The following is a 24,030-nucleotide window of genomic DNA, read 5'->3' on the forward strand; positions in this document are numbered from 1 at the left end:
TTTTCATTTTTGTCATTATTTGGAAAAGAGCAGAAATGATTCTTCCACTCAACGGTGCGACTTTTCCCTGATACAGTAGTTCTTCTATCGTGCATTCTGCGGTCATCTGAAAACCATTTCATAACCTGAAGCAGCAATGTAGTTCTCATTTCAGCTCTCCACATGGCATTCTTGCATTCCTCTTGCAAGATGAATTAAAACAATACCTCATCACCCAGGGTATTTATTCTTCTCTTTTTTATTTTTAGCTCAAATTGTTAGCTCGGCCATCCTGCACTATAATTTTTGGTCTATAACAATCCACGAGGTCGTGACTTTATTTTTATCGTCCATCCAGTAAGCCTGGCAGGGGTCATGCAATCCTCGACCTTCTTGCAGATGCCAGGGCTTGCTTACACAAGCGCACGGGCACAGTTTTGGTGATACCAGTTAACCTAGCCAACATGTCTCTGGAATGCGGGAGAAAAAACTATGCCAATATAGGAGAACATGCAGACTCCGCACAGACAGTGTCCCAGCCAAGAACTGAACCCAGGACTCAACATCCAAAATTGTATTTATCCATTATAAAGACTATGCAAAACGTCTGAATAGCTATGCAGATGTACATTTTAATACATATCAAATATATTTAAAATACATTAACAGAAAAAGGCGACCAAATTATGTGAGATAGAAGTTCAGATCAATCAGCTGTGATCAGAATGAAACACCAGCAGCAGCCTTGTGCGGTGTAAGAACATCGCAATATATTATCCCCACTCAGCTAGTTTAAAACGGGTCTTTATCAGCTTAAAATCCAGTGATAGTCTGCTGTCTCTTTTATATTCTTACTGTAGCTCTTCGGAACCTGAAGAAGAGAGTGAAGAAGAAGAAGATGAATGGCAACCGCAGAGCAAGGCGAAAGAAAAGAAAGCGAAGCCTGCCGTGAAAAAGGCTTCCAAACCACGGGTGCCTAAACAGAAACCCCCCAGGAAGACAGCCGAGAAAAAGCAAAGAGCTCCAAGGACAAAAAAGCAGAATTTAGCCCTGGCTGAGGAGGTGAAAGTGAAAGAAGAGGTGGGAGAAAAAATCTGGAGTGAAATGAAAATGTATCAAGACACAATAAAAACTCTTACTAGAATGCAGATAAAAGACATTAAACAAAAGATGGGCTGAGCTACAGATGATGGGTTAATTTTGCTTTGTGGGTGTTCAGTGGCTCGCCATCTAGTCCGCCCTTTGAAGTGAACGAAATAGCTATGGAGTTTGAAAATGGTTCCTTCAGGAAACTGTAAAGAATCAGCAATAATTAGTGGTACTCCATAGCAAGTAGAATTAAAAGTTGTCATTTTTAAAAGTTTGTCAGGATTCACCTTTCTAAAGTGTCACAGAATTAGCCTCTGCTGCTGGTGTGAGTCTCAGTTGTTCGAGGTGTCTGATTTTAGCCAGAGGTATAATTGAGCTGCCTTCAAAGCTCTGGTAGTTTTGGGGGAGGAAAGGTGGCTGATGATGTCAGGGCATAGTGAACCAGCAATGATCATAATTCAGAAACATGTGCTCCTGAATAATTTAATAGAATGTGTAGTATTCTTTTTAAATGGTGGCTAAAAGTAAAAAACATTAAATTGTCCACTAGACGCCTGTTGGTTGCTGAGTAGTGTGGCGCCCTTTCTATATGTAGAGTTAGTCCTCTTACTTGCAGCTGCAACTCACAACTGGCAGCCCACTGAAGCTCAGCAGGTGTGAGCCTGGTCAGTACCTGGATGGGAGACCTGCTGGGAAAAACTAAGGCTGGTGCTGGAAGAGGTGTTAGTGGGGCCAGTAGGGGGCGCTCACCCCACAGTCTGTGTGGGTCCTAATGTCCCAGTATAGTGACGGGGTCACTATACTATAAAAAGGCATTGTCCTTTGGACTTCGTAAAACTGAGGTCCCAACTAAAAATCCCAGGGTGTTTCTCAAAAAGAGTAGGGGTGTTACCCTGTCGTCCTGGCCAAATTTCCCATTGGCCTTTACCAATCATGGCCTCCTAATAATCTCCATCTATGAATTGGCTTCATCACTCTGTTCTCCCCACTGAGAGCTGATGTGTGGGAAGTGTTCTGGTGCACTATGGCTGCCGTTGCATCATCCAGGTGGGGCTGCACATTGGTGGTGGTGGAAGGGAGTGTCCAGAAAAACGCTATATTCTTTAGAATTCTTACAGAATCCTGTAGCCTGATCACAGTTATCTAAACATCTGCTTACCCTGCAAAGCAGAGTTCTGCCCCTTTCGTCTGCAGCTGAGTTATGAATTCTCCTCCATTATTACAGAGGCTGTCATTCCCTGCGGCGGATGGGCTCTGCAATGACACCAAGCAGCTGGGGAGCACTGGGGACAGAGAGGATAAGACTACAGCAGGACAGGGGACGGAGCAGCAGGGAGAGCCAGTGCCCCCTTTGGGATATCCCTCAGAGGAGCCCTCCTCGAGTCACCACCTGCCCAGGATGAAGAAGGAGGAGCCGCCAGAGGAGGATTACACTTTCAACGAGCCCGCCGTGAAGAAGATCAAAACCAGCGACTGTCCTCAGGGAAAACCTGTAAAACATCCCGTTCAGAGAAAAGGCCAAGTGGAGGATCTGCAGATGAATTGGGATATAGTGAAGGTATGTTTATGATCTGATAAAGTTGTTTGCACTGTCCTGTAAAAGAATACACAGATTGCTAACACTCTGGTTATAGTTTTTCCATTGTCTAGATATCTATTATCTATTCTCCATTATGGGAAATAATGGTTTGAAATGAAAGGAGGTTATTTAATCCATCTACATCTGTTTGGAATGATTTGACTCAAGAGTCATCCAGGTGATTCTTGAAAGCAGACATGGTATCTGCTTCTACAACTTGATTGGGTAACATGTTCTATTTACAACCCCTTGCATAAAGAAGTGCTTCCTGATCTCAGTTTTAAATGCACATCCACTTTATGTTTATGTTTTAAGCAAAGGGGTACTTATTTTTTTAATCACATAGATTCAGTACCTTTTGTCTGTGTCCTGAAATATTCCATCTCTTAAAATGGAAGGCTTATTGCTAGAGTAATAGTTTTTCCATAAAACCTATGATTGAGGCAGTAAGGCTATGATTATGGCATTGTGAACTTGCAGCTGGCCCTTGAAAGAGACTGTTTGTTGAGATGCTGTGTTGTGCTTGCGGTGTACAGGTTCTCTCGGAGATGACTGTGGTGGAAGAATGGGTGTGTGCCAATATTGTGTCTCTCTTCAATGAAGAGAACACCATCCCCTTCATTGTCCGCTACAGGAAGGAGATGATCAACCACATGGATGCGGACGCAGTCAGAGATGTTCAGCTGGTTTTGGAGGAGCTGCGGTAAGCTATGACAGTCATGAGTTTCTTGAGGGTCTGGGCTGGGAATTATTTTGGGTAATTAAGAGAAACGTGCAGAACTGCAGGTGTTCTTTTGACAAAAATGTCCTAAATTAAAAAAAGAAATCTGACTAAAATCTTTCATTTTGCTTTTTTCTTTTAAGACACGTTGCAAAGAAAGCTCACTCTATCACACAGGCTCTGAAGAAGGAGGGAGTTCTAAGCAGCAGTCTGGAAGAAGTTGTGAGAAACTGTAAAACCACAGATGAGCTAGATCATGTGGTGAGTGAAGTGGCTCTGTTAAATGATCAACAGTCTTCATAAACCCTGACCATTCTGCAATCATAATGATCAATGCAGATTGCTGCACTAGAGGAAGAATATCCTTTTGCCAGATGAAAATAATATCCACACCTGTCCAAAAGTAAGATTTAGAATTTGGCATACTGTGAATCAAGGGGGTTGTTTTTGAGTCACTGTTCACAGTGTCTGTCTAGACAGGCATTTCCAGGTTAGCCTGATGACCAAAAAACTTCTGCCTTCCACAGTAGTCAGATTTGGCATGAAGCAGAATTTCCTAAAACAAAGAGAATTGCTCAAGGGGGTTATGAGCAATGATCAGTTTTAGTATGGCAGTAGGCCTATGTGCTGTCCACATCCAGCTTTCTCTTGCAAAAGTTACCGGTTCATTTTGCCATCTTATAGAATTAAAATATATCATATATGGGCTGTTGATAAGTGAACAAATCACTTTAGAAATTAAAATGTAAGCTTTTAATAGGTGTACATCATGCGTAGAATTGGGCAGTTTTTGAAAAGAAATATTTCTAAAAATTAGAATGCTATGGCACATAATGATTTAGCCATATCCGACTGTGTGGCTTCACCTATGGCATATCCAATATGAAGAGGCTCTATAGTTTGCAAGCTGTGGTATGCATTGTGGACACCACATAGACACATGCTGCTGTTTCACCGGTCAGCTGTTTCCAGGCTGTCTTCTGGTGAAAGTCTGTACACCTCTTTCCGCAGCTTGCATGGAGACTATCCCTTGTTATGTTTGTCGTTTAATTAGTATGCGCCTTACAAGAAAGGCAGTAAGCTGTCGAAGGCTCGGCGAGCAAGGGAGCTGGGCCTTGAGCCTGCAGTCATGACCCTCCTGCAAAACCCCCAAGCTCTGGATCTGCACAGCTGGGTCAAACCGCAGACTGAAGGTACTGCTCTGCATGCTTCTTCCTCATGGCAGCCTCAGTCTGAGCCCGTGCTTCAGACAGTGACCACAGTTTCCAAGCTGTCTTTTCCTTCTGAGAAAATAACACGAAAGTGTCACATAAATATTTCACAATTCTAGTTTTGGAGACCAAAGCATTTTAAGTTGATCCTGTTGTTAAAACTGTTCCTACCTTAAGAGGAGCTTCATTATTTGATGAACAGTTGCACACAAAACCACTTCTTATCTCAGACTGTTTCAGGTCATTTCACAATAATGTTTATATCATATACCATAAAAATACATTATAAATGATTGCTAAATCTATAAAAGATAAATCTATAGATAAATTGCTAAATTTGAAATTGAATTATTTCCAAACATTTATTATCTAAACTGTAGAGGGCAGTAGTGCACCTTAAATAACATTATGTACTTTTCATAATCTCTATGACAGGAACACGTTGTTTTTCTAGCAACAAAAAGCACACATCGTATTGAGAACTTTTTTGTATTAGGAAATAAAACAGTCATTAGTTATGGGAGGGAACAAGATTGTGTGAAGTTTATCCTGTTTTATAAATCCTGAATTAATCATGCTATTACATGAATATTCTTTAATACTCATGTTTGTTTCCATTACTCATATGAGGTAAGTGGTCTGTGCTACAGAGTTTTTGGCTCAGTAATAGTGGGATATTTATTATTGAACATTGTTATGGGTTATTTATTGTCATGCTTTATTTGAACCACAAATATAGTGAGAACGTGGGAAGCAGCTATGGAGCTAAACTGCTAAACTGTTGCTAATAGCTGGCAGTTAAGAAGCAGTTTACAACCAAACTGGAGAGAAACATCAGTGCTGTGCAAAGCATATTAGGGTTAACTCTTCTTCTTCCTTTCTGGTGGAGCACCCGGCATGTCCCAAGTATTCCTCTTTTGTTCTCCAGGTCTTTCCACATTAGCAGAAGTGGAGACAGGAGTGCAGCAGATCCTGGCAGATATGGTAGCGAAGGACAAGCAGACGCTGGAGTTCGTGCGGGGAGTGTACGTGTCCCGTTCCTCTGGGCCTCTCCGGCGTGGGGCTGGGCCACAGCGAGCTCAAGGAGGCCGCCACGTTCTGATGTTCAGGGACAATTAGCATGGTCTTTCAGGGGCCTGCAGTCCCGTAGGGTTTGTAGTGATGATAAGTGAGGGAAAATGGTTCTTCTGACCATTAAAGCAAAGACATCAATTGAGTAATCGAAAGGCAGGTTGGGATGAAATCAGTAGGAGGTGGCAGCATGCTGTGGAACTTGGCTGATCACCTCCACACAGTGATGAAAAACAGTGAGAAGGTGTTGGACCCCTTAACCCGTTCACTAATTGCTCAGTGTAAAAAATGGATGTCATTAAAATTAACTGTAGCCCGTGTCTGTGTAGTAGGATATAACCTTTACACTATATTGGCACCAAAAAAATAATAAAGCCTGAACCCAGTGGACTGAAACCCCACTCTCTTCGTATCAATCTGTACGTACAGTAAGAAATTAATATTTCTTTCCATTGCCTTTGTTGTAGGTGTTGCGTTACCAGCACTTTCCATTGCATATCCTTTTTTATGCAGCTAATGGTACAGTAACAGAATCCTGAAGACTACACAGTTCAATGTTAATTGCTTTTGCTTGGGTTAATTTGTGAAATTGTAAAAAGCTTCTTGGCTTTCCCTTGCAGATGTGATCAGAGCGCCATAACCATTCATTCGACTGTTTCGAAAGCGGCGCTGAAGGAGAAAGAGCAGAAGGACGCGACAGCGGGCAAGCCGAAAGACATCGACAAGTTCCAGCTGTACTGTGACTTCACAGCTAACGTCAAACGGGTTCAGCACCACCAGGTGAGCATGCCCCATGCTATTGATGGGAAAGGGCATTATATGAATATATGCTGTGTGCAGTAATAGTGTAGTGAGAAAAAAAGGGTTGGGATGCAGAATTCAGGGTGAATGTGTTCCTTATCCAAATATTTATATTCATACTATACTTATATTATAATCTCTGTTGAATCTTTTTATGTATGCATATATGTAAATATTATCTATTTGTGCACATACTGTAGCTACTGTAAGGATCGGAATAAATGCTAAACCATGGGTTTTAGAATTCCAGAGCTGCAAAATGCTGAATATTACAGCCTCTTAACACTTGTCCAGAATTGGTGTGGCAGATGAGGTTGAGAGTAAATGCTATAATCCGCTGTGTTTCTGTGAACTTTACAGAGGCTCCCCCATGTCAGGCTTAGTTAAATCTGCACCATCCACAGGGCCAAGAACTGTGCCATTGCTGGTACCTGTGCGTCTGTTTATAACAGCTTTATTACTCACAGTGGTGCTCATCCGCATGTCACAGTGGGTATGTCAGCACCAGGATAGTGCTGGAGACCATTAATCACAAGCATGTCCTGCAGTCATTGTAAGCCATTGTGTTTAACATATGTGACATGTCCGAATTAGCTAGTGATTGAATTAAGGGCTGTGATTGACACAGACTGCTCTGCAGTGACAGTGCTCATGGCCTGGAACATGCTGGAGCTTCAGACAACAAGCTGTGACACAGCTCCACAGATTCCTCACCGACTTAAGCATTTTATGTAAAATGGCTAATTCCATTATGCAGATCATCTCTTAGTTTTCATTTGCAGTGATTACAAGTGACTTAAACAAGTAAACATTGATTTCAGATATGTTTGTCAATGACAAATTGGTGTTTGTATGCATGCATATGTACAAGTACAAATTAATGTGATGTGTCTATATATTATTGCCTATCACACATTGTTCATCATAACCTTTAAAAAATATCTACCTACAAAGTTTTGATCAGTCTCTTTCACCTACAGTATGTGAACACACTTTAATATTTGTTTTTCTGCCCTTCAGTCTGGTCAGTTCCACCAGCATATTTGTACTGTAAGTGGCAGGAAGATTTAATTGTAAATGGTGATGGAGGGAGTGGGCAGCTCAAGGGGAAACCTGAACCTAATTAAAACTTTAATATTACTTATTAACATTTTAATACAAAACAATCATACAGACACTGCAAAAACCATAATGTGAAGAGCCAACGTTTGTAATCATCTTGCCGTAGCGGGTTACTGTATACAGTATCTTCAAGAAGTGTTCTTGTGGTTGAAGTAACATCCTGCATTAACAGAGGGACCATTATTCAATCAGCACACTGAGCGATGGGTATGATGCCCTACTTGCACACATGACAAACTGAGACTGACACCTGTGCATGTTATTCAGACTCAGGAAGTGCATTCTGTGATTGCGAGGCAGCACATGTTCCCCATTGTGTCTTGCTTGTGAAGAGCAATGAGTTCTGACAGACTGGGTTTGGAGGATCCAGCTGCTTTGATTGTTTGTTTACCTCTTTAAATTGTCTCCCGGTGAAATGTTTTCCTGATTCCTGGTTCTGATTTCTTACAGATGGCAGATGTTACATTATTTTATTTTATTATTATTAATTATTCTTTAACCTAGAAAAAATGTTTGTAGGAAATGTAACTTATAGTGTTTATTTTTCAAATACATTAAAAGCTGCTAGTTACTATGCAAAGGGGAATAAAAGGCTTTTGCATCTCTGTGTACTGAGTGCTCATTCAGCTGGACTGTTCAACTCTGGAAGCAAAACCTTTCACTCGGCACTGTCAGCCTGCTTGTTTTGGAGTGCAAAGAGTTGGATTTATTATTATTGCACTGCTTAGTTATGATGTGTTGTCAAAAGGGATTTTCATTTGATTTTTTTCTGGAAGATTTTGGCGATGTCAAGTTAATGATGGCTTGGAAATCGAGTTCAGGATTATTTATTTGTTTTTTTAGTTAATTTGCTAATGGAGAAGTGGATAAAGAAGTTGTTCTTTCTTTCTGGAGTAAAGCAATGTGTTGACCTTTACGTTGGAAAAAGTTACTCTCTTGTGAGCATTTCTCACAGGATCTCGGTGACTGAGTCTTGGCAGCGCTTAATAGTGTTTCGAAACACTGGTAACTTTATTAAAAAAAACAAAATGGTTCACTTTTAATGTAACTGACATTTCATCAGCTTTTTTTTTTGCTTTTCTGTGTGTATTAAGTATACTGTATATATTAAGTTAAATACCCACCATCAGAATTATCATCAAATACATTTTACGCCTAAACGCAAAGGAACAAAAGATTCCTTAAAAATCTAATCTGCTGCTAATGATTTTTTGGCATTCATGTCTATGTATGATCAGTGAAAGCAGTGCATTCAAGCACATGACATTACAGACATACATTCTTTTAATATCTTAAAAAAGGAAAAGCAGTAATTTTGTATTCAATGTGTTGATGCTTTCCACAAAGATCAAAAGATAGTTGCTTCTTTAAAATAGTAAATATGTGTTTGTGTTTGTCTTACAGTATTTACAGTTTTGTTCTCTTCTGCTTACTATAGTGCATATGCAAATTTAAATTCGTTATTTTTATTTGAAACAGAAAACAAAACTTACCTACCTATCTCCACAGACCTTTTTAAGTTTGTATCATTAATAGCTGCTTATCAGAGTCATTTACAGGACAGCCTCTGAATTAATTTATTTTCATCGTCAATAATATTAGTATGTATACAATTTCAAATATTTGACAAAATGTAAAGGGGCTATGCACAATTTAAAATGAAAAATTTGCTGAAAGCTAAACAAATCCTTGAATTCTAGTGTAGCGGCGAAATCCACTGCAATTGCCAAACAGATTTTGCGTATTTTGCAAATTAACCATGAAACAGTCACTGTAAAATTTAAGTTGCATAGCTTGCCAGTCAGAATAAATGAAAATTGTTTTGGCTTGCTCTCCGAATATTGAGAAGTGAAGTACTAACTATTGTTGTTGATTCTTGTCAGTGTTGTCACATTATGGTCTTTAGCTAGCTGCAAAAGGAAACAGAGGGGCTGAGAATGAAAATTGTAGCACCTGCGCTGGTTATACAGTGCAGAACATTTGTTTTTTTGGCAAAGAGACACTTTTCCTTTTGCGCTCCAAATTCATCAATATGAAAAGCAGGCGGAAGATAAGTTCAGGACAGTAGTTTTAGGGTTTTGTTTCTTTAGGTTGGTTGAGGTGTCTGCCGAGCTTTGAATGAATGCTTTTCTTGTCTGTTTCTGGTTTTCTCTGGCAGAGGTACCTCAATCTTTATGACCCATGCTTCTGTCTTTGAGGTTAGTCTTGTAATCTCGGACCAGCTGTACTGGTAGAGTGTTGTTCGTATCACGCACTGGAAAGAAAGCTGTCTTTTGTCTCCCAGTATTATGGGAACCAGGACAGCAAAATAATCCTGCTAGGCTGCCAAAGCAAACTAGCCTTTTCTTACTCCAACCTTCCTTAAAAACTCAGCAATGATGCCTTTTTAATGAAACCACAGGTAAAGTAATCCGGCCACTCATTTGATTTGATTACATTGATAAAATATTAATGCTCGTTGTGAAATGTCCAGTGCTAAAAGTATGGTTAATAAGCCTATAGAAAGGATAAAAAATGGAAGTTTAAAGTTAAATATTTTTCTCCAATTATGACAACCTAAGTTCTAAATGTAGAGATACAGAAAATTGTCAGCATTAATCTTAGCAAACTAAATTGAATTTAACCTAATGAATTAAACATTATTTGTTGGGTTGTGTGGGGGAGCTTGCCATTTTAGATTTAGCACATGGATTGATGTTTTTCTTCTAAAGGTTTCTTCAGAAAAGGTCAGAAACTTAAAACTATTTGCTTAACAGAACGTCACTTTCCTTAAATACTGCGTAATTTCGTACAGGACATCAAGCATGTGGTTACATGAGAGTAGACTTGAGAAGTTCATCTTTTGGGGATTTTGTGTGTCATCTGTCTGTGCCGTTTATGTTTGCACTCAGATTCTGGCCATTAACCGAGGGGAGAATCTGAAGATCCTGACAGTGAAGGTCAACATTCCTGACAGGGTGAAGAGTGAATTCTGCAGGTGGTGTGTCAACGTCAGGTCTGTATAGCATCCCCTTTCCTGTCATTGTGTTGAGGCAGGCTGTGAGTGAAGGCAGTCTCTGCTCACAGCGCTCAGCTGATTATCAGACTGTTTGCCCGTGTACAGCCCTTGCATTCTCACCCTATAGTTAATGAATGCCAGTTCAATAATCAAATCCTTTTTTAAAAAACTGGCTTATTTTCTTATCAATAATTAAAACTTGTATTGATAATAAAACTGCAGAACAAATCTGTGGACTGAGATAAGATATGGTTGCTTCTACTATACTCTGCTTCTTCTGTTTGTAAACAATAACATTTTCACTGGGAAAACTATAGTAACTTCATTTATTTCATCTTCTTAAGTCCAAGGGTCATACAATGACAGTTTTTCCCTCATGTGTCCCGATACATTTTCACTCCTTTCTAAAGCTTGGCTCTTGTGCAGGGTTGTCAGCCTGACATTTTATAAAATAAACTTCTATTTACAGTCTGCTGTAACCTGGAAACCACACCTAGATCAACATACATCCTTTGCAGAAAACAAATTCTGAACATTACCAACATGCATTCTTATTGACTTTGTAGTTTTTTTCATTTTTAGGCATAAAATGTATGCATACACCCACATTTGTTATTTTTATACATTTTTTGGTGGATAAACAAATATAAAAACATTATGGAACAAGAACTGTTAAACTGTAAAGAAATACAGTATCTGTTGAAAACATCAGTCCTCTAATTTTCTGTGCATAAGTGCATTATGTGTGCATAAGTAGTTATTTGTACTGATTTTGCTGTAAATACTGATTTTGCTATAGTTCACTTTTTACTTATTTTTAGGTCATTTTTTCAGAGGTGTTCAAATTTGCCATTTGAGCCTGTCTGGAAGATATATGGAACGGTATTGTCAAATGGTATCTGCTTTGAACACTAAGTTAAAGCATTAAAGTAATGTTTTTATTTTTATAATTGTAAAACATTAAAAAGTTTCATCTGTTAACATATACAGTAGCTTTTAAACTGCCATCAGATTATGCAGTGGTTATGAATGAAAATAGTGTACCTTATGTACTTCATGGAAAACAGTAGTCATTTATTGCCGTGGAAGGTCCAGGGAAAAACTACAGAATTTTGGTGATGCTGAAGAGTTTATGTGAATTTATGTAAATTATTAATGGCCAATGATTTAGAAAACACCATTCCATTTAGTTAAATAACCTTTCGAGATTTGTTTCAATGTTCATCCTAGCAGTTTACTAATAATGTAGTGTTCTGATATCTGAATGATAGAAAAAAACAGATATTACATGATAAGTGAAGCATGCTAATTAATATTTAGTTTGAATAAATCTACTTTTCTTGTTATTGTTGCCATGTGGTTAATTCCGGACACCCGACAGAGCTTGTGAAATTGAAGTGGGACTATAGAAATCACAATATGTAAAATAAGTTTTCTTAACACACAGGTACAGCATATTTGTGTATAAGTACTAAACATCATTAAAAATACAACAAATGCTGTTGGTTCTAATATTCATTTCTTTCATTTTTCATGGTTCTCAGTACATAAAATCTAAGTATTTTAGGTTATAGCAGTTGTTCTAATGTATAAAATGATCTGCTGTATAAAGAATCAGTTAATGTATTTAGAAAGATTTTATGATCACAATATAATAAACCGCTAAATCTAAGAAATATTTTAGATTCGCTTTTTCAGCGTGTCTTCTCAACTGTTAAAATTATTCTCCATAAGTCAGCAGACTTGCGCTGAAGACAGGAATTCTGTTTAGTGTTATCTGTCAAATCAAGTTATAAAAACATGCGTATATACATTTATTTTAATTCCTAAAGTAATATTTCACTTATTAATATGACAATATGTCATATTTTGGAAATCGCCTAAGTTTCTACTGCTCAAAATGTAATTTCTTTCTTGAGCTGTTTAAATAAATATGAAAAAGGGAATGTCGCAATAGACTTAACAGATAAAATCAAGTGACCTGACTGTGAAATTTGGATATCTGTTAACAACATTATATTTAAAAGGCCATTTGATTTTTTTTCTCCCTTATGTTTATGTTAAATGCAGTATTCTTATAATGTCTGAAAGTATTCAATTACTTAAAACAAAAAGCTGCATAAAATTGTTTTAATCAGGGATTTTTGCTTTGATTTAGTAGATTACAGATCCTACATATTGCAGAAAAAATAAAACCAGCCTCACATCACAGAGTTCCCCAAACTTCGTTTAATGGGTCTTCCAAAATATAACCAGAAAAGAGCTTTGCCGAGGCGAAAACGAAATGACACACTCGGCAGACTAAACCAGTTATCTGGGCTGACGAAATTACATAATGCATTTCGCGATCCCCAAAGCTGCTAAAAAATAAATTTAACTTTGCTTGCACGTTTTATCTCCTTGAAATAATTTTACCAGGAATAAAACATGCAGCTGCAGTTTTAGATAGTAATAATAGAATCAAATTCATTTTGTCTATTTACAGCTCATGGTAGTAAATTCATAGAAAAAAAACCTCTCAAAATTTAGTTGCAGTTTATATTGATTAATGATAACAGCAATGAAGCTCTTTAAGCTGAGCTGTCCAGTGTCTCACAGGTGAATGGACCATAGCTTACAGGAAAGGGCACGCAAAATTCGTTTCGAAGGGCATCAAAGTTCAGAATCAGAGTAATGTGTTGCTAAAATACAATTACCAAAACCATCTTCCCTGTTGTAGTACTCCCTATTTTTTATGTTAATATAAACTTTTGTTCCAGTAATTGATTAAACATGCAGATGTCTAAATTGCTCTTATAGAATGTACTGTATACCAAATGTAAGTCACTTGACACCTTAGAGGTCACCTGTGAAGGAGTCTTTGCCAGGGATATGTCTCTTTGTGGCTGTTTATTTTTTTGTTTTTAAAGAGTCAATTTGTGTGGTTTATTTTCTATCAAGGACCTTGTCATCAAAATGGTTTTATTAACACTACAAATCACGACATTGTCCATGACAAAAAAATGAAAAAGTTATTTTCAAAAAGTGAGTATATTCAGATTAATAGTAAAATATGCCTGAAATATTTTGAATTAAATATTGGGAAAATAGCTGTTATTCAAGTGGCTTATTCTTTTATTCTATTTTAGCAGTATTCAGTTATTCAGTGGAGGCTGAATATTTAAAGTTCATTTATTTGATTCTAAGCATTTTTTTACAATTTGAAGCAATTATTTTTCAGTACTACTCTCTTCTGACATCAATGTAATTTACATTTTTTTACGATTTGTTTCTCTTATGGGCTGAAGGTGGAGACCCAGTGGTTATGCGAGAGAGGAACACATGAAAATATTAAGAGATGCTGTAGAAGATTCCTACAAAAGACTCATTCTGCCTCTGTTGTGTAGAGGCTATAGGTCAGTTCTTGTTTGTTTCTTTCTTTCTCAAGGTTGAATGACTCAAAGTCAATTTCTTTTGCATTTTTTCATAGAAGAATGGGCTTTTATTATTCTTATTTTAAAAGTCTAATTCACTGAGCTGCTCTGCTGTCAAAAATGTTTTATTCTTTATTATAAACATTTATGGCAAAAACATGAAGATGAACTTCACTCTTTGTATGATTTCTGAAAACATTCCATTAAAAATATTAATTTAATTACATTACTTTTAACACTTCAAGTAATGTACAGATGATAAATCATTCAGTAATCCTTAAGTGACAACTAACTTCAGTTATCATTGAAGCATTTTGAACGTAACTTTCTTTGCTGACCAGCTTAGTAGAATTTGATTCCTGGGTCTAGCAGAGTGTTGTGTTTGGCATCTGTACCACTTCTCTCTACAAAGCATGTGCAGTCAGTTGGTTCGGGTAGGTACGTCTCTCAGGAGCAGGTATTGACACTTGTCCAGTGCCAGCAGCAAGAATAAGCACCTGTGACATTCAGTGTGGAATATTTATATAAAACAGAATACAGAGACAAGCGCAGTAAGTGCATACTGGGTGTTAATTAAAACTGCTCCTTGGCTTCACCTGTGCAAAACCACATTGGTATTAGACACAGTATCAAACTGCCCCTCAACTATGATTTGACAAGTCACAGCAGCAGTGAAAACTGATCAGATTTTGTCTCTTTTGTTCTGTATTTTTCCCTATCTGGCTGTGTCCTTTACCAAATGCTTCGTGGAGGTTTTTGTAATGACAAATATAGCCAACAAAAGAGGATTCACCTGCCAATGAATTTTGTTTCACGCTCTCTCGCCCTCTCAACCCCCTTCTATGTTTCCTTTCTCGCTCAATTTTCCCTCCCTCCAAGGTCCAGTCTGACTGTGAGCGCAGAGAAGGAATCCATCGCGATGTTTGTGAGGAACCTCCGTCAGAGGCTCTTGGTGTGCCCTGTGCGGGGAAGAGTCATCTTGGGCGTGGATCCTGGCTTCAGACATGGCTGCAAGTTGGCTGTCCTGTCACCAACAAGTACGCATGCTCTCGTTACCTGACACTCGTACATCGGGAGATCTCTGGTGGGCTGAAGGCCAGTGGAGTTCACCTCTTCTGTGTGTAGCTGCCGGCTTGGTGTAATGAAAATCTTCTGAGCTGCATGGTCTGTGGGGATGTGCTTGATCTCAGCGGCTCTCCAGCTGGACTAGAGAAGTGACTACGCACTAGTTTGAGGTGGGAACAGTAGAGGCACCTTTTCTACATCCTTAAAAGCTCAGTCATTAAAGCAGTGTAGTCATTCTTGTCAATGTCATTTGTCGCATTATTTTAGACTGATTATCAGAATAGGTTTAGGCAATCGTAGGTTTTCAAATCATAAATGATTCTTTATGTAAAGTAATTTATAGTGCTCCTGTTTTATAAGTGGAAGAATTAGTTTGGACTTATCTAAGGAAAAGTGTGTCCCAAAGTACGTTCTCAAGATCAGTGATGAAGTTGGCGGATGTGAAAAAGTAATACACCCCAGTGTGATCCTCTCGTGTCGAGCTTCAGAGCCTGTCCCCTGTGCTGGACGGCACAGAGGCGCCAGACTGCAGTAGGGTTCTCTTCACTGCCCAGACGGCTGTCAGCCAGTGTGCTGTTCCCTTGGAGCAATGTCAGACGCAACTGGGTTGTTTTCAGGATGCGAGAAGCTGCCACCAGGTTTACAGACAATGAACCACGTGCCTCCTGATAAGTTCGTGGTCTGCGTTTGTTGTCAGTTTTTGTCCTTTCAGACAAGCCACATGGGCAGCATCACTGCCACTACTGAGAAAATATTATAAAAATGTCAATTTTTCCCCACTGATTTTGAATTTATTTTGCCTTTTTTAGGCCAGATACTTCAGACAGATGTAGTGTATTTACACAGTGGAGGAGGATTTCGTGAAGCCGAGAAATTAAAACAACTGATGATAAAGCACAAGTAAAGAATTTTTGTGTCTCTTTTTCAAATGTATTAAAATTGTTCTAACAATAAGCTAAATAATAAATCCTTAAAGTAAGGTTCTTGTAAGTTAGATGGACTTTTAAAGCAACTGCATTTGTGATTTGGTTACATTTACACATTCACCACTTCCTTCCATGCATACAAACCTTCACAATGGTCAGTCACATACTGTAGTATTGGTACATCTGCATTTGTCTTAAATTCCATAGTCAATAGTCTTTGAATTGGCAGACTTCAAGGTCTATAACGTAAGACATCACACCATTTTATCATTTTAATTGGTATTTTCTGTCTTTTCCCAACTTCAGCTGTTACACTGTTGTTATTGGGAATGGCACTGCCTGCAGAGAAACGGAAGCATTCTTCGCTGATCTCATCTCAAAGAGGTTCTTTGAGCCCTTGGATGTCCATTACTGGTGAGACCTGTTGTTCTGTTCCTAGGAGCTTCTAGGAACATTATTCCTCTTCACCTCAATGAAAAACTCTATCACACGCTGCCAGCAACGGGAGGAAATGGGTTGCACCTGAGGCTGCTTTGTTGACACATTGTACTGGATTATCCAACATTGTTATTATTCCAGATCTAGGATCTTTAGCATTCCTTAGAAATGCCTGTGGTTACCAGCTGGACAGGACATCTTTGTTAATAGGGCCACCAGCGTAGACTCTACTGTATGTCCACCCCTTCAGTTCTTCCAGTAGGAGGCAGAGCAGTCAGGGAGCAGGAAGATGCAGTGTGGACTCAGTGATATGCCTTTCTGCATGTTGAAGAGCTGGACACAATGGGTTCAATAAAACTGAAGTCTGCTCCAGGCTCTTCTTGACAAAACAAATCACCAAACATTTCTCCTTCACCAAGAAATAAACATCTGGTTAGGTGGTTGATTGCGATGAGTTCATTTGGTGGTGTGCAACTGTTGCTGGCACCAATTGTGCAATGGGTGATACACAAAGTCCAGAGCGATTTAAACATTATCAAGAGACCTTTATTAATAAGATCTGTGGCTTTCAGGAAGGTAAGAAAACAGAATGCAGGAAGAATGGCGAAAGGAAATGGCAGCCATCAGGAATGTGTAATTCTTGTGGGTTTTAAATGCCATCTGGACCTTGTTTGACAGTCTCTAATTAAAAACAAATATTTCTTACTGTTCCTATAACCAATACAGCTTTATAAGCTTAAATCCAACTTAAATAACTGCAGGACTTTTATAGTTTCTCTTGTGGACCTGTGTTTATTGACTTAGGGTTAAGACTGGAGCAGAGCCCAGAAAAAGTCAAAAGTGGCCATAAGGTTTTCTGTTACAGATCGCCTTCATTGCCAGGGCCAGTAGAGATTCAGGTTGTTTTTGTTAGCTTTAGTGTATGCCATGCCAAGGATGCAGTAATTTTTAACTGGAGCAGATGTTCAATTTGAACAAGTGTATTGTTTTAATTGAATAGCCGAAATTAATCACGGGTTATGAAAGAATAGAATTTCTCCCGTCTTGAACATTTTCAGTAAGGTCTGAATTGAGAAGCCAGACACCAAGGTCATACCGCAGACCCCCTCTGCGACATCGAGAGAGAAGTGTCATTGTGGGCTTTGTTGTTTTGGAAGGGAGATCAAGGAATGCAGGACATAATTTAAATTACTCACATAATTGTTTAATGCAAAGCTATGTTCGGCAACAGGTCAATTTCCAGACATCAGTCTTTAACTTTGACTACTAAACCATCTCTTTTTTTGCTTAAGTAACATATAGAAATGTGAAGCTTTTCTGAAGTGGTCTCAAATGGCCTTCCCATATTTCTGCAAACTCTGCTTTTGAACTTTCCTGTGTGTCATCTTTCTCCTTTGTCCAGAACAGCTCAAAGGCGATAACGGTGGAGGGAATTTTCATTGTCCCAGATGTTCTTTGAATAACTAATTAGGATAGCTCTAAGTGCAGTTCTTTTTAACACGCAGGCTTTGTTGGATATTTATAACATGTAAGTGGAAAAAATAGCAACAAGAACTAAAAATATGACAATTTAGATCAGTCTTTACAGTTGCACAGGCTCTGGGAGATCGATGTGGGTTTGCCCCAATGACAACCAATGCTTTAATTTTTGGAATGTGTCCACAGCAGTTTGGAAACGGCTCCTAAATACAGTATGTGACAAAAGAACATCCCTGAAGGATGTGCTGTCTTTCACAGTCAAGCCGATGCTGCTGTTTCTGAAATGTGTCTGTTTAAAGGGTCACAGTTTAACATTTTGACGAACAGAATAATCTCAGATCCAATAGTCAGAGTAAAAAGTCTTTACTTGTGGATATAGCATTTCTTTTCAAAGATAATTAAATTTACACATTTTTGGAAAACATAAAATACTTTGCCAAGAATGTGCAAAGAAAAGTTGAGGAAGTGCAAAAATGTGCACATACAGTATGACTTTGGTCCTGCTCTCTGTTCTAACTTGTATTATGAAGCACTGTTTCCCATAAGGCTATGGTCCTAGGTGTGCTATTCTTTCATGCAATTTCAAAACCTTTTTAGTTGAAGATTGTTAACATTGCTAATTATCAGGAACCTTTATAGTATCAGTGCCGCAGCCTGAAACAGAAGAATTAAGCTAAGAACAGAAGTGTTCTGAATTTCCACCAGTTCCTTTAAAGAAATCTGTGTAACAGCGCAACAGGAAAGAGAAGGGGTAACCAGCTTCCCAGCAGTTTAGATTTTTTCATGATAAATGTTGACTTTATGTAACATGGAAAATTCTTTTTGTCTGAGGTTTTTTGTGTCCTCCCCCTCATGTACTTTTTTAGTGCTGAAGAAGCAGCTTCTCATCTGGTTTCTTGTTATTTCTTAATCGCAGGCACGGCTCTTTAATTTTTTTAATCTGAAAAAAAAAGTAAGGATTCCGAAAGCCTAAATGAAAGCACAGCTGATGCGTGCCGGCTTGAATTCATGTCCGAATGCGATTGTGAATTCTGTAACGCCCCTTCTTCTTGTCTCCTCATCTTCTCCTTCTGCCAGTGTTTTGGTGTTTTGAGGGGTCCTGGGATTCAGTAGGAGTTAAAAAATGAATAGCTGAAAAAGAAAAAAAGACGTCTGTGTATTGTGTACCCTCTGTGGTGGAAAGGGGGACCATCAGTGATTTGCGATGTTAAGTTGCACTAGTTAATTAAACCACAAGACTCATTTGGACCGTCTGTTATCTGTCTTCTTGCTGCTGAGCTTGAGAAATGCCTCTTTCCTGGCCTCTCTGATGTCACCCCCCAGCTCTGTTCTGACTTCTCTTCTGCTCGGCTGCACACTTGGCATGACAGGGGGCACAGGCGGGCTAGCGTTATTCTAATGAGCCCCCAGGACAGCCCCTTTCGGAAGTGGCAGGTCCTGTTTCGGAAGGAGAGTTCAGAGGAGCTCAGTTATGATTTATGGGGGAGGAGGAGGGGGGCAGCTTGCCTGTTGAGTGAGTGTTATTGATGCAGCACCACAATAGCATTAATCCCTGTTTTCATCAGGTACCTGCTTGATGTAATTCTAGATTTTGGCCTTTTCATTTTCCTTCTGTGCTTTTCCTTCCTTTTTTTATTATTAATGTGCCGTGAAAGAGGTACACGAAAGATGGGCAAGATCAAAGCCCCTTTTAAAGGTAAGTGGTTAATGTGAAATCCCCCTGGTATTAAAGACTGCCTGTCAGACCCTGTCAGCTAGTTCTCCAGTCTCTCTCTGAACAATACAGGTTGCTGTGCCCATGAAAAGTTGTCAGGCAGGTGTTCCTACTGCTCTGTGGTTTTTCAGAGATCAAATTAAAGAAGTGCATGCAATGTCCTACTTCACCCAGTTTGAGTTTTTCATTATGTCTTTCAAGCACGGGTAATTTCTTTTACATTATACTGCTCTGTGAATTGCTTTATATACAGTGGTAAATTGCTGTCCATCCCTAAATGTTTGCAAAGTGTTATCTATGATAATGAGTTTACATAACTGAAAATTGGTATCTTGAAAGAATACAGTACCAATATATTTGAAAAGATAACCACTTGCTGGTCTATACTTTTTTTAATCATCTCACAAGCATTGGATTTTCTAAATGAAAATAAAAGTTTCATTTACTACAATTTAATCAGTAGTAAATGGATATCTTTCAGAATTGTATTATTATACTAGAATTTTGGCAGTAGCAGTTCATAAACCATATGAAAACTAGTAGAATCATGCAGCAATTTCCTGAACAAAGACAACTGCAGTAAGGCTGTGAAAGTATTTAATCAGCGAAAGGCAGACACTAATTTTTCACTCTGTTTTTTTAATCATTCCACCTTATTTTCATGATGTTTTTTTTTTCATTTTTGTTTTATAGAAATCAAATTTCATTATAAATTTGAACTGAATGTGTGGCTTTCATTGTGCCGGTGTTAATCCGGGGCTGATAAAGTTTTTTTTTTTTGAAAGGAAAGAATTGGAACGCTATTTCTAAATGCCCTAATCTCTTCTGCTGTAGCGGTTTATCAGGAGGTAGTAACTGCGTGACGGTGATTATTGAGGTGCGATGAGATTGAGATATCTGCCGAGCAGTTTCCTTTCATTTTAAAGAGTCGTGTCGGCTGTCGGGGGGGAAGAAACCCTGTTCTGTTTCTGAGTAGTCAGGGCCTTTCTCCTGTGATTCTGTCCTGTGATGAGAAAAAGACTGTAATTAATGAAGCTTGTGGGAACCTTGACCCTTCAAGTGCAGACGTCCGATTCTCAATAATATAGTAAAAGAGCAGTGGCCAGGTTTTTATTACTGCTCATAATGAACAGAATGACAGTGGTTAGGTTAAAATGTAGATTCCTATTTATTTTTTTAACTGTATTGATTTATTATAGGCTGCTGTGGTGTTTGACACCAAAGCAGATCACACCAGTGATGACAGAAAACCAGGATTTCAGTTTTCCATCAGGAGCTTAAGAAGGGATTTTGCTTTTATTTATTTTTTTAAGTAAAGCATCTTTGCTTTCACTTTGTTATTCAGAGGAAGACTTCATTTAAATACTTTCTAATTACGTAAACGGACATGACTTCTACAGCACGATCAGTGTGGAATCAGAGGGGAAAGGCTGAAATAGTCTACACTGCAGTTCTCGTGGCACTTTTTTTGGTGTTTTTGCCCCTGAACTTCATTGCAAACAAGACCTTGGCCTCAATGAGTCTGATTAAATATGTGAGAGGAATAATTACAATTTGCTGGAGGACGTGATTCCACAATCCTGCTGTTTATTGATGTTGCATTTAATTAATAATTTATTTAAATTGCCAGGTTTCATTATCATTGTGGACAAATAAATTATTGTTTTCAAGGAGCCCTGGTTAATTGTTTTTTGAAGCTACAGAGTAGTAATTAGTTGAAAGAGGGCAAGGCGTAACTGCAGACATTCAGTGTGAGCTTTCTCATTGTGTGTAAACACAGGCTGTAATTTTAAATTTTCTGCTTAAACATGAATTCCTCCATTTCTTATCATTCATTCCTGTTTTCTTATGATCTTGAAATATTTATCTAAATTCAACCAAAATGGAAATGAACTAATTCATGTACTCAGATATACTGTTGTCCTTCTTTTTGAAATAATTATGTGTGCTTGAGGCTTCTACAAATGCATGCTAGTTCCGAGTTTTCTGTTTCAAGAAATAACATTAAAATAACATTGTTTTTTTCAACTGGTTTTATATTTACTTGAATTGGAATGTGGTCAATTTATATTCTTCAGTCAAAATTATTTTTATTTTTACTAGCAATTCCCAGCTCTAGTTTGGATTGTACAACTAATATTTCTTTTTTAAAATAAATTTGACTTACTCATACAGATTGTGCAATTGCTAACATAGCAAAGACAGCAGCACAGACAGCAGTGTACACTTGGATAGGAGAGTGACCTTCATTTCACTAAAACTTGCGCTACTTCAGACTTTTCTTGTTCAAATGCCTTTCTTGTGCTTATGTTTGCTGAAATGGTGCCTATCGTTCTTTGCAGATAACCAAAAACGAAATAAAATAGCTCTTGGGAGTTTGCATTCAATAAAATTATTTCAGGGACATCCTGTAAAAGGGGCAATTAACTTGACAGTAAGCCAACCCTACTGACAGAACTGACTTATAAAGGTCATGCTTTCTCTCCTGTACGTGCATCCCCACAGTAAAATAACAGCAATTTGGTTTGGAGCATTTGATATATTTGGAAACAGTTTGTGTGGAAGGAAAGATAAATTGTTGCAATTTCGACATTCCACATAAACATTGAATTAGAGTGCAGTTTTGTTTCAGGAGACAAGCGAACCATTAAATGTTGATTCTACTGTATACAATGGAAAGTGTGTTATTGAAAGAAGGATAATTTAGTTAGGAATGTTCCATCATTAAATGGTGTTTATTTAAAAAAATTGTATTTCATGGATGCATGTTATACACCAAGGATGTAAGGCCACATTTACCTTGTGGATGTGTTGTGTAGAACATTGAATGGCATGAGTTCACAGGTGGATGTGTTTATTGCCAGAACTTGTGGATAACAGGGAGAACCTTATAGCCACATTCCTCAGCTTTCATTGCAAAAAACTACTTGTATGGAGAGAGAAACTAAAATTGTGGTGTAACAGTGTTTAATAAATGTGAAATTTACAAAATCTCACTCACCGTTCATTGTGAGCTGAAATTATGTGCTATTAGCTGAGCTACACCATGGATTTCAAGTAAAAACTTAAGAATCCACCCCTGTCTCTGTCAGATCACATACAGTATCTGTACAGAGACAGGGGTACTGTAAATTGTACTAATTTGTACTGTATACCACATATGGCCACATATATGGCAAAACATTTGCCAAGCATGACATAAAATTGTCAAATATCAATTTGTTTATCTTTTGGTTGACATGAAGTTAGACTGGTTTGAATTAGAAAATTTGTAAATGTGTGTTCTATTCTGCTTTTTGACAGATTATGTTAGTAGTTTGATATTGTGCAGAACAATAAGCACTGTCACTGTATATATTTTTGCTTCTGGGATCTGTGTTGTTTTTTTAATGACATGTAACACGGTACATAGCAAGTAGAATAACAATTCCTGTCTGTGTTTTCCTACAGGTACAGTATATATCAGTAATTATTTTGGTTTGAATTCAACGTGTGTTGCATTGCTTAGTGAATCAGTAGAGTCATGGTTTTCTTCTGTCCATCTGTTTTTCATTCACTTATCTCTGTCAAAAATTATTGTTTTCAGGTGCATGTGAAGTAATTGATTTGCATGCTTCATGCAACACAGTACATTGCAGGTCTATAGTAGGATGGCCAAACGTTTTTAAAAATCACAGCACATGAAACGTTTGTGGTTGAAATGCATGGTGCAGAAACACAAGCTTGTGTGTGATGTCTTTCTAAGAACTTTTTCAGCACTGTATGAGAGCTACGTATACAACTCATTAACCTTATTGTTGTTGTTCCTACTGAACAGTGGCAAGGAGAACACAGAGAGAGTGATGCTGGTACATGTATGATTAAAGATTATGTGATCAAATCCAACATTAAAAAGGACAAAGCAGTCAGTGACAGTTTAAAAAGGCAGCCAGCAAGTTCCTGGCTTCTAAAAGGTTGAGAAACACTTCCTTATTTCCTCCCCTCATGATGTAGATGGTTTTGACTACATGACAGACTTAGCTGGACAGAAGAGATTTTTGCAAAGTAGTTTATACTTGGATTCATTTAGCTGTCAAACCTCATTGGTTTTTATGCATGAAACTTGAGTCCCACACAAAATTAGGTGCATTCTTGTGTGGTCAGAATGGGCTAAACCCAGTTGTTGTGTGTTCGGCTTTCAGCTCATTATCATAAATGTGCGTTTTTTGCATTTTGTTGTAAGTGAGTTGCCATCAGTGTTACTTCATGAGCCTGTGAACTGATGCCGCACAAGTACATTATTTTTCTTTGGGCATTTGTCATGATATCGTGTCCAGAACACTGAACCGTCACACTTGGCATTTTTGTTATCTGTCGGTTATGTTATAAAAAATGAACAGGCTTACTAATAACACTACAGTACTTTTTCACAAGGTGCTTTCATC

General features: G+C 38.2%; 1 protein-coding gene across 4 annotated transcripts in view; it reads left to right on the plus strand.

Moving 5' to 3' along the window:
* srbd1 (S1 RNA binding domain 1) overlaps positions 1 to 24,030 on the plus strand; it is an 86,206-nt gene that overhangs the window by 6,499 nt on the left and 55,677 nt on the right. For all 4 annotated transcript variants that reach the window (XM_088610211.1, XM_088610210.1, XM_088610207.1 and 1 more), the window contains exons 3-14: positions 840 to 1,059; positions 2,294 to 2,626; positions 3,184 to 3,350; positions 3,512 to 3,629; positions 4,423 to 4,561; positions 5,508 to 5,604; positions 6,271 to 6,430; positions 10,465 to 10,568; positions 13,859 to 13,966; positions 14,864 to 15,021; positions 15,859 to 15,949; positions 16,282 to 16,389. In XM_088610211.1, coding sequence (XP_088466337.1) covers positions 840 to 1,059; positions 2,294 to 2,626; positions 3,184 to 3,350; positions 3,512 to 3,629; positions 4,423 to 4,561; positions 5,508 to 5,604; positions 6,271 to 6,430; positions 10,465 to 10,568; positions 13,859 to 13,966; positions 14,864 to 15,021; positions 15,859 to 15,949; positions 16,282 to 16,389 — 1,803 coding nt within the window. The remainder of the gene's footprint in view (positions 1 to 839; positions 1,060 to 2,293; positions 2,627 to 3,183; positions 3,351 to 3,511; positions 3,630 to 4,422; positions 4,562 to 5,507; positions 5,605 to 6,270; positions 6,431 to 10,464; positions 10,569 to 13,858; positions 13,967 to 14,863; positions 15,022 to 15,858; positions 15,950 to 16,281; positions 16,390 to 24,030) is intronic.

Source organism: Lepisosteus platostomus, chromosome 17, assembly GCF_059453375.1.
Source record: "Lepisosteus platostomus isolate fLepPlt1 chromosome 17, fLepPlt1.hap1, whole genome shotgun sequence".
NCBI lineage: Eukaryota > Metazoa > Chordata > Actinopteri > Semionotiformes > Lepisosteidae > Lepisosteus > Lepisosteus platostomus.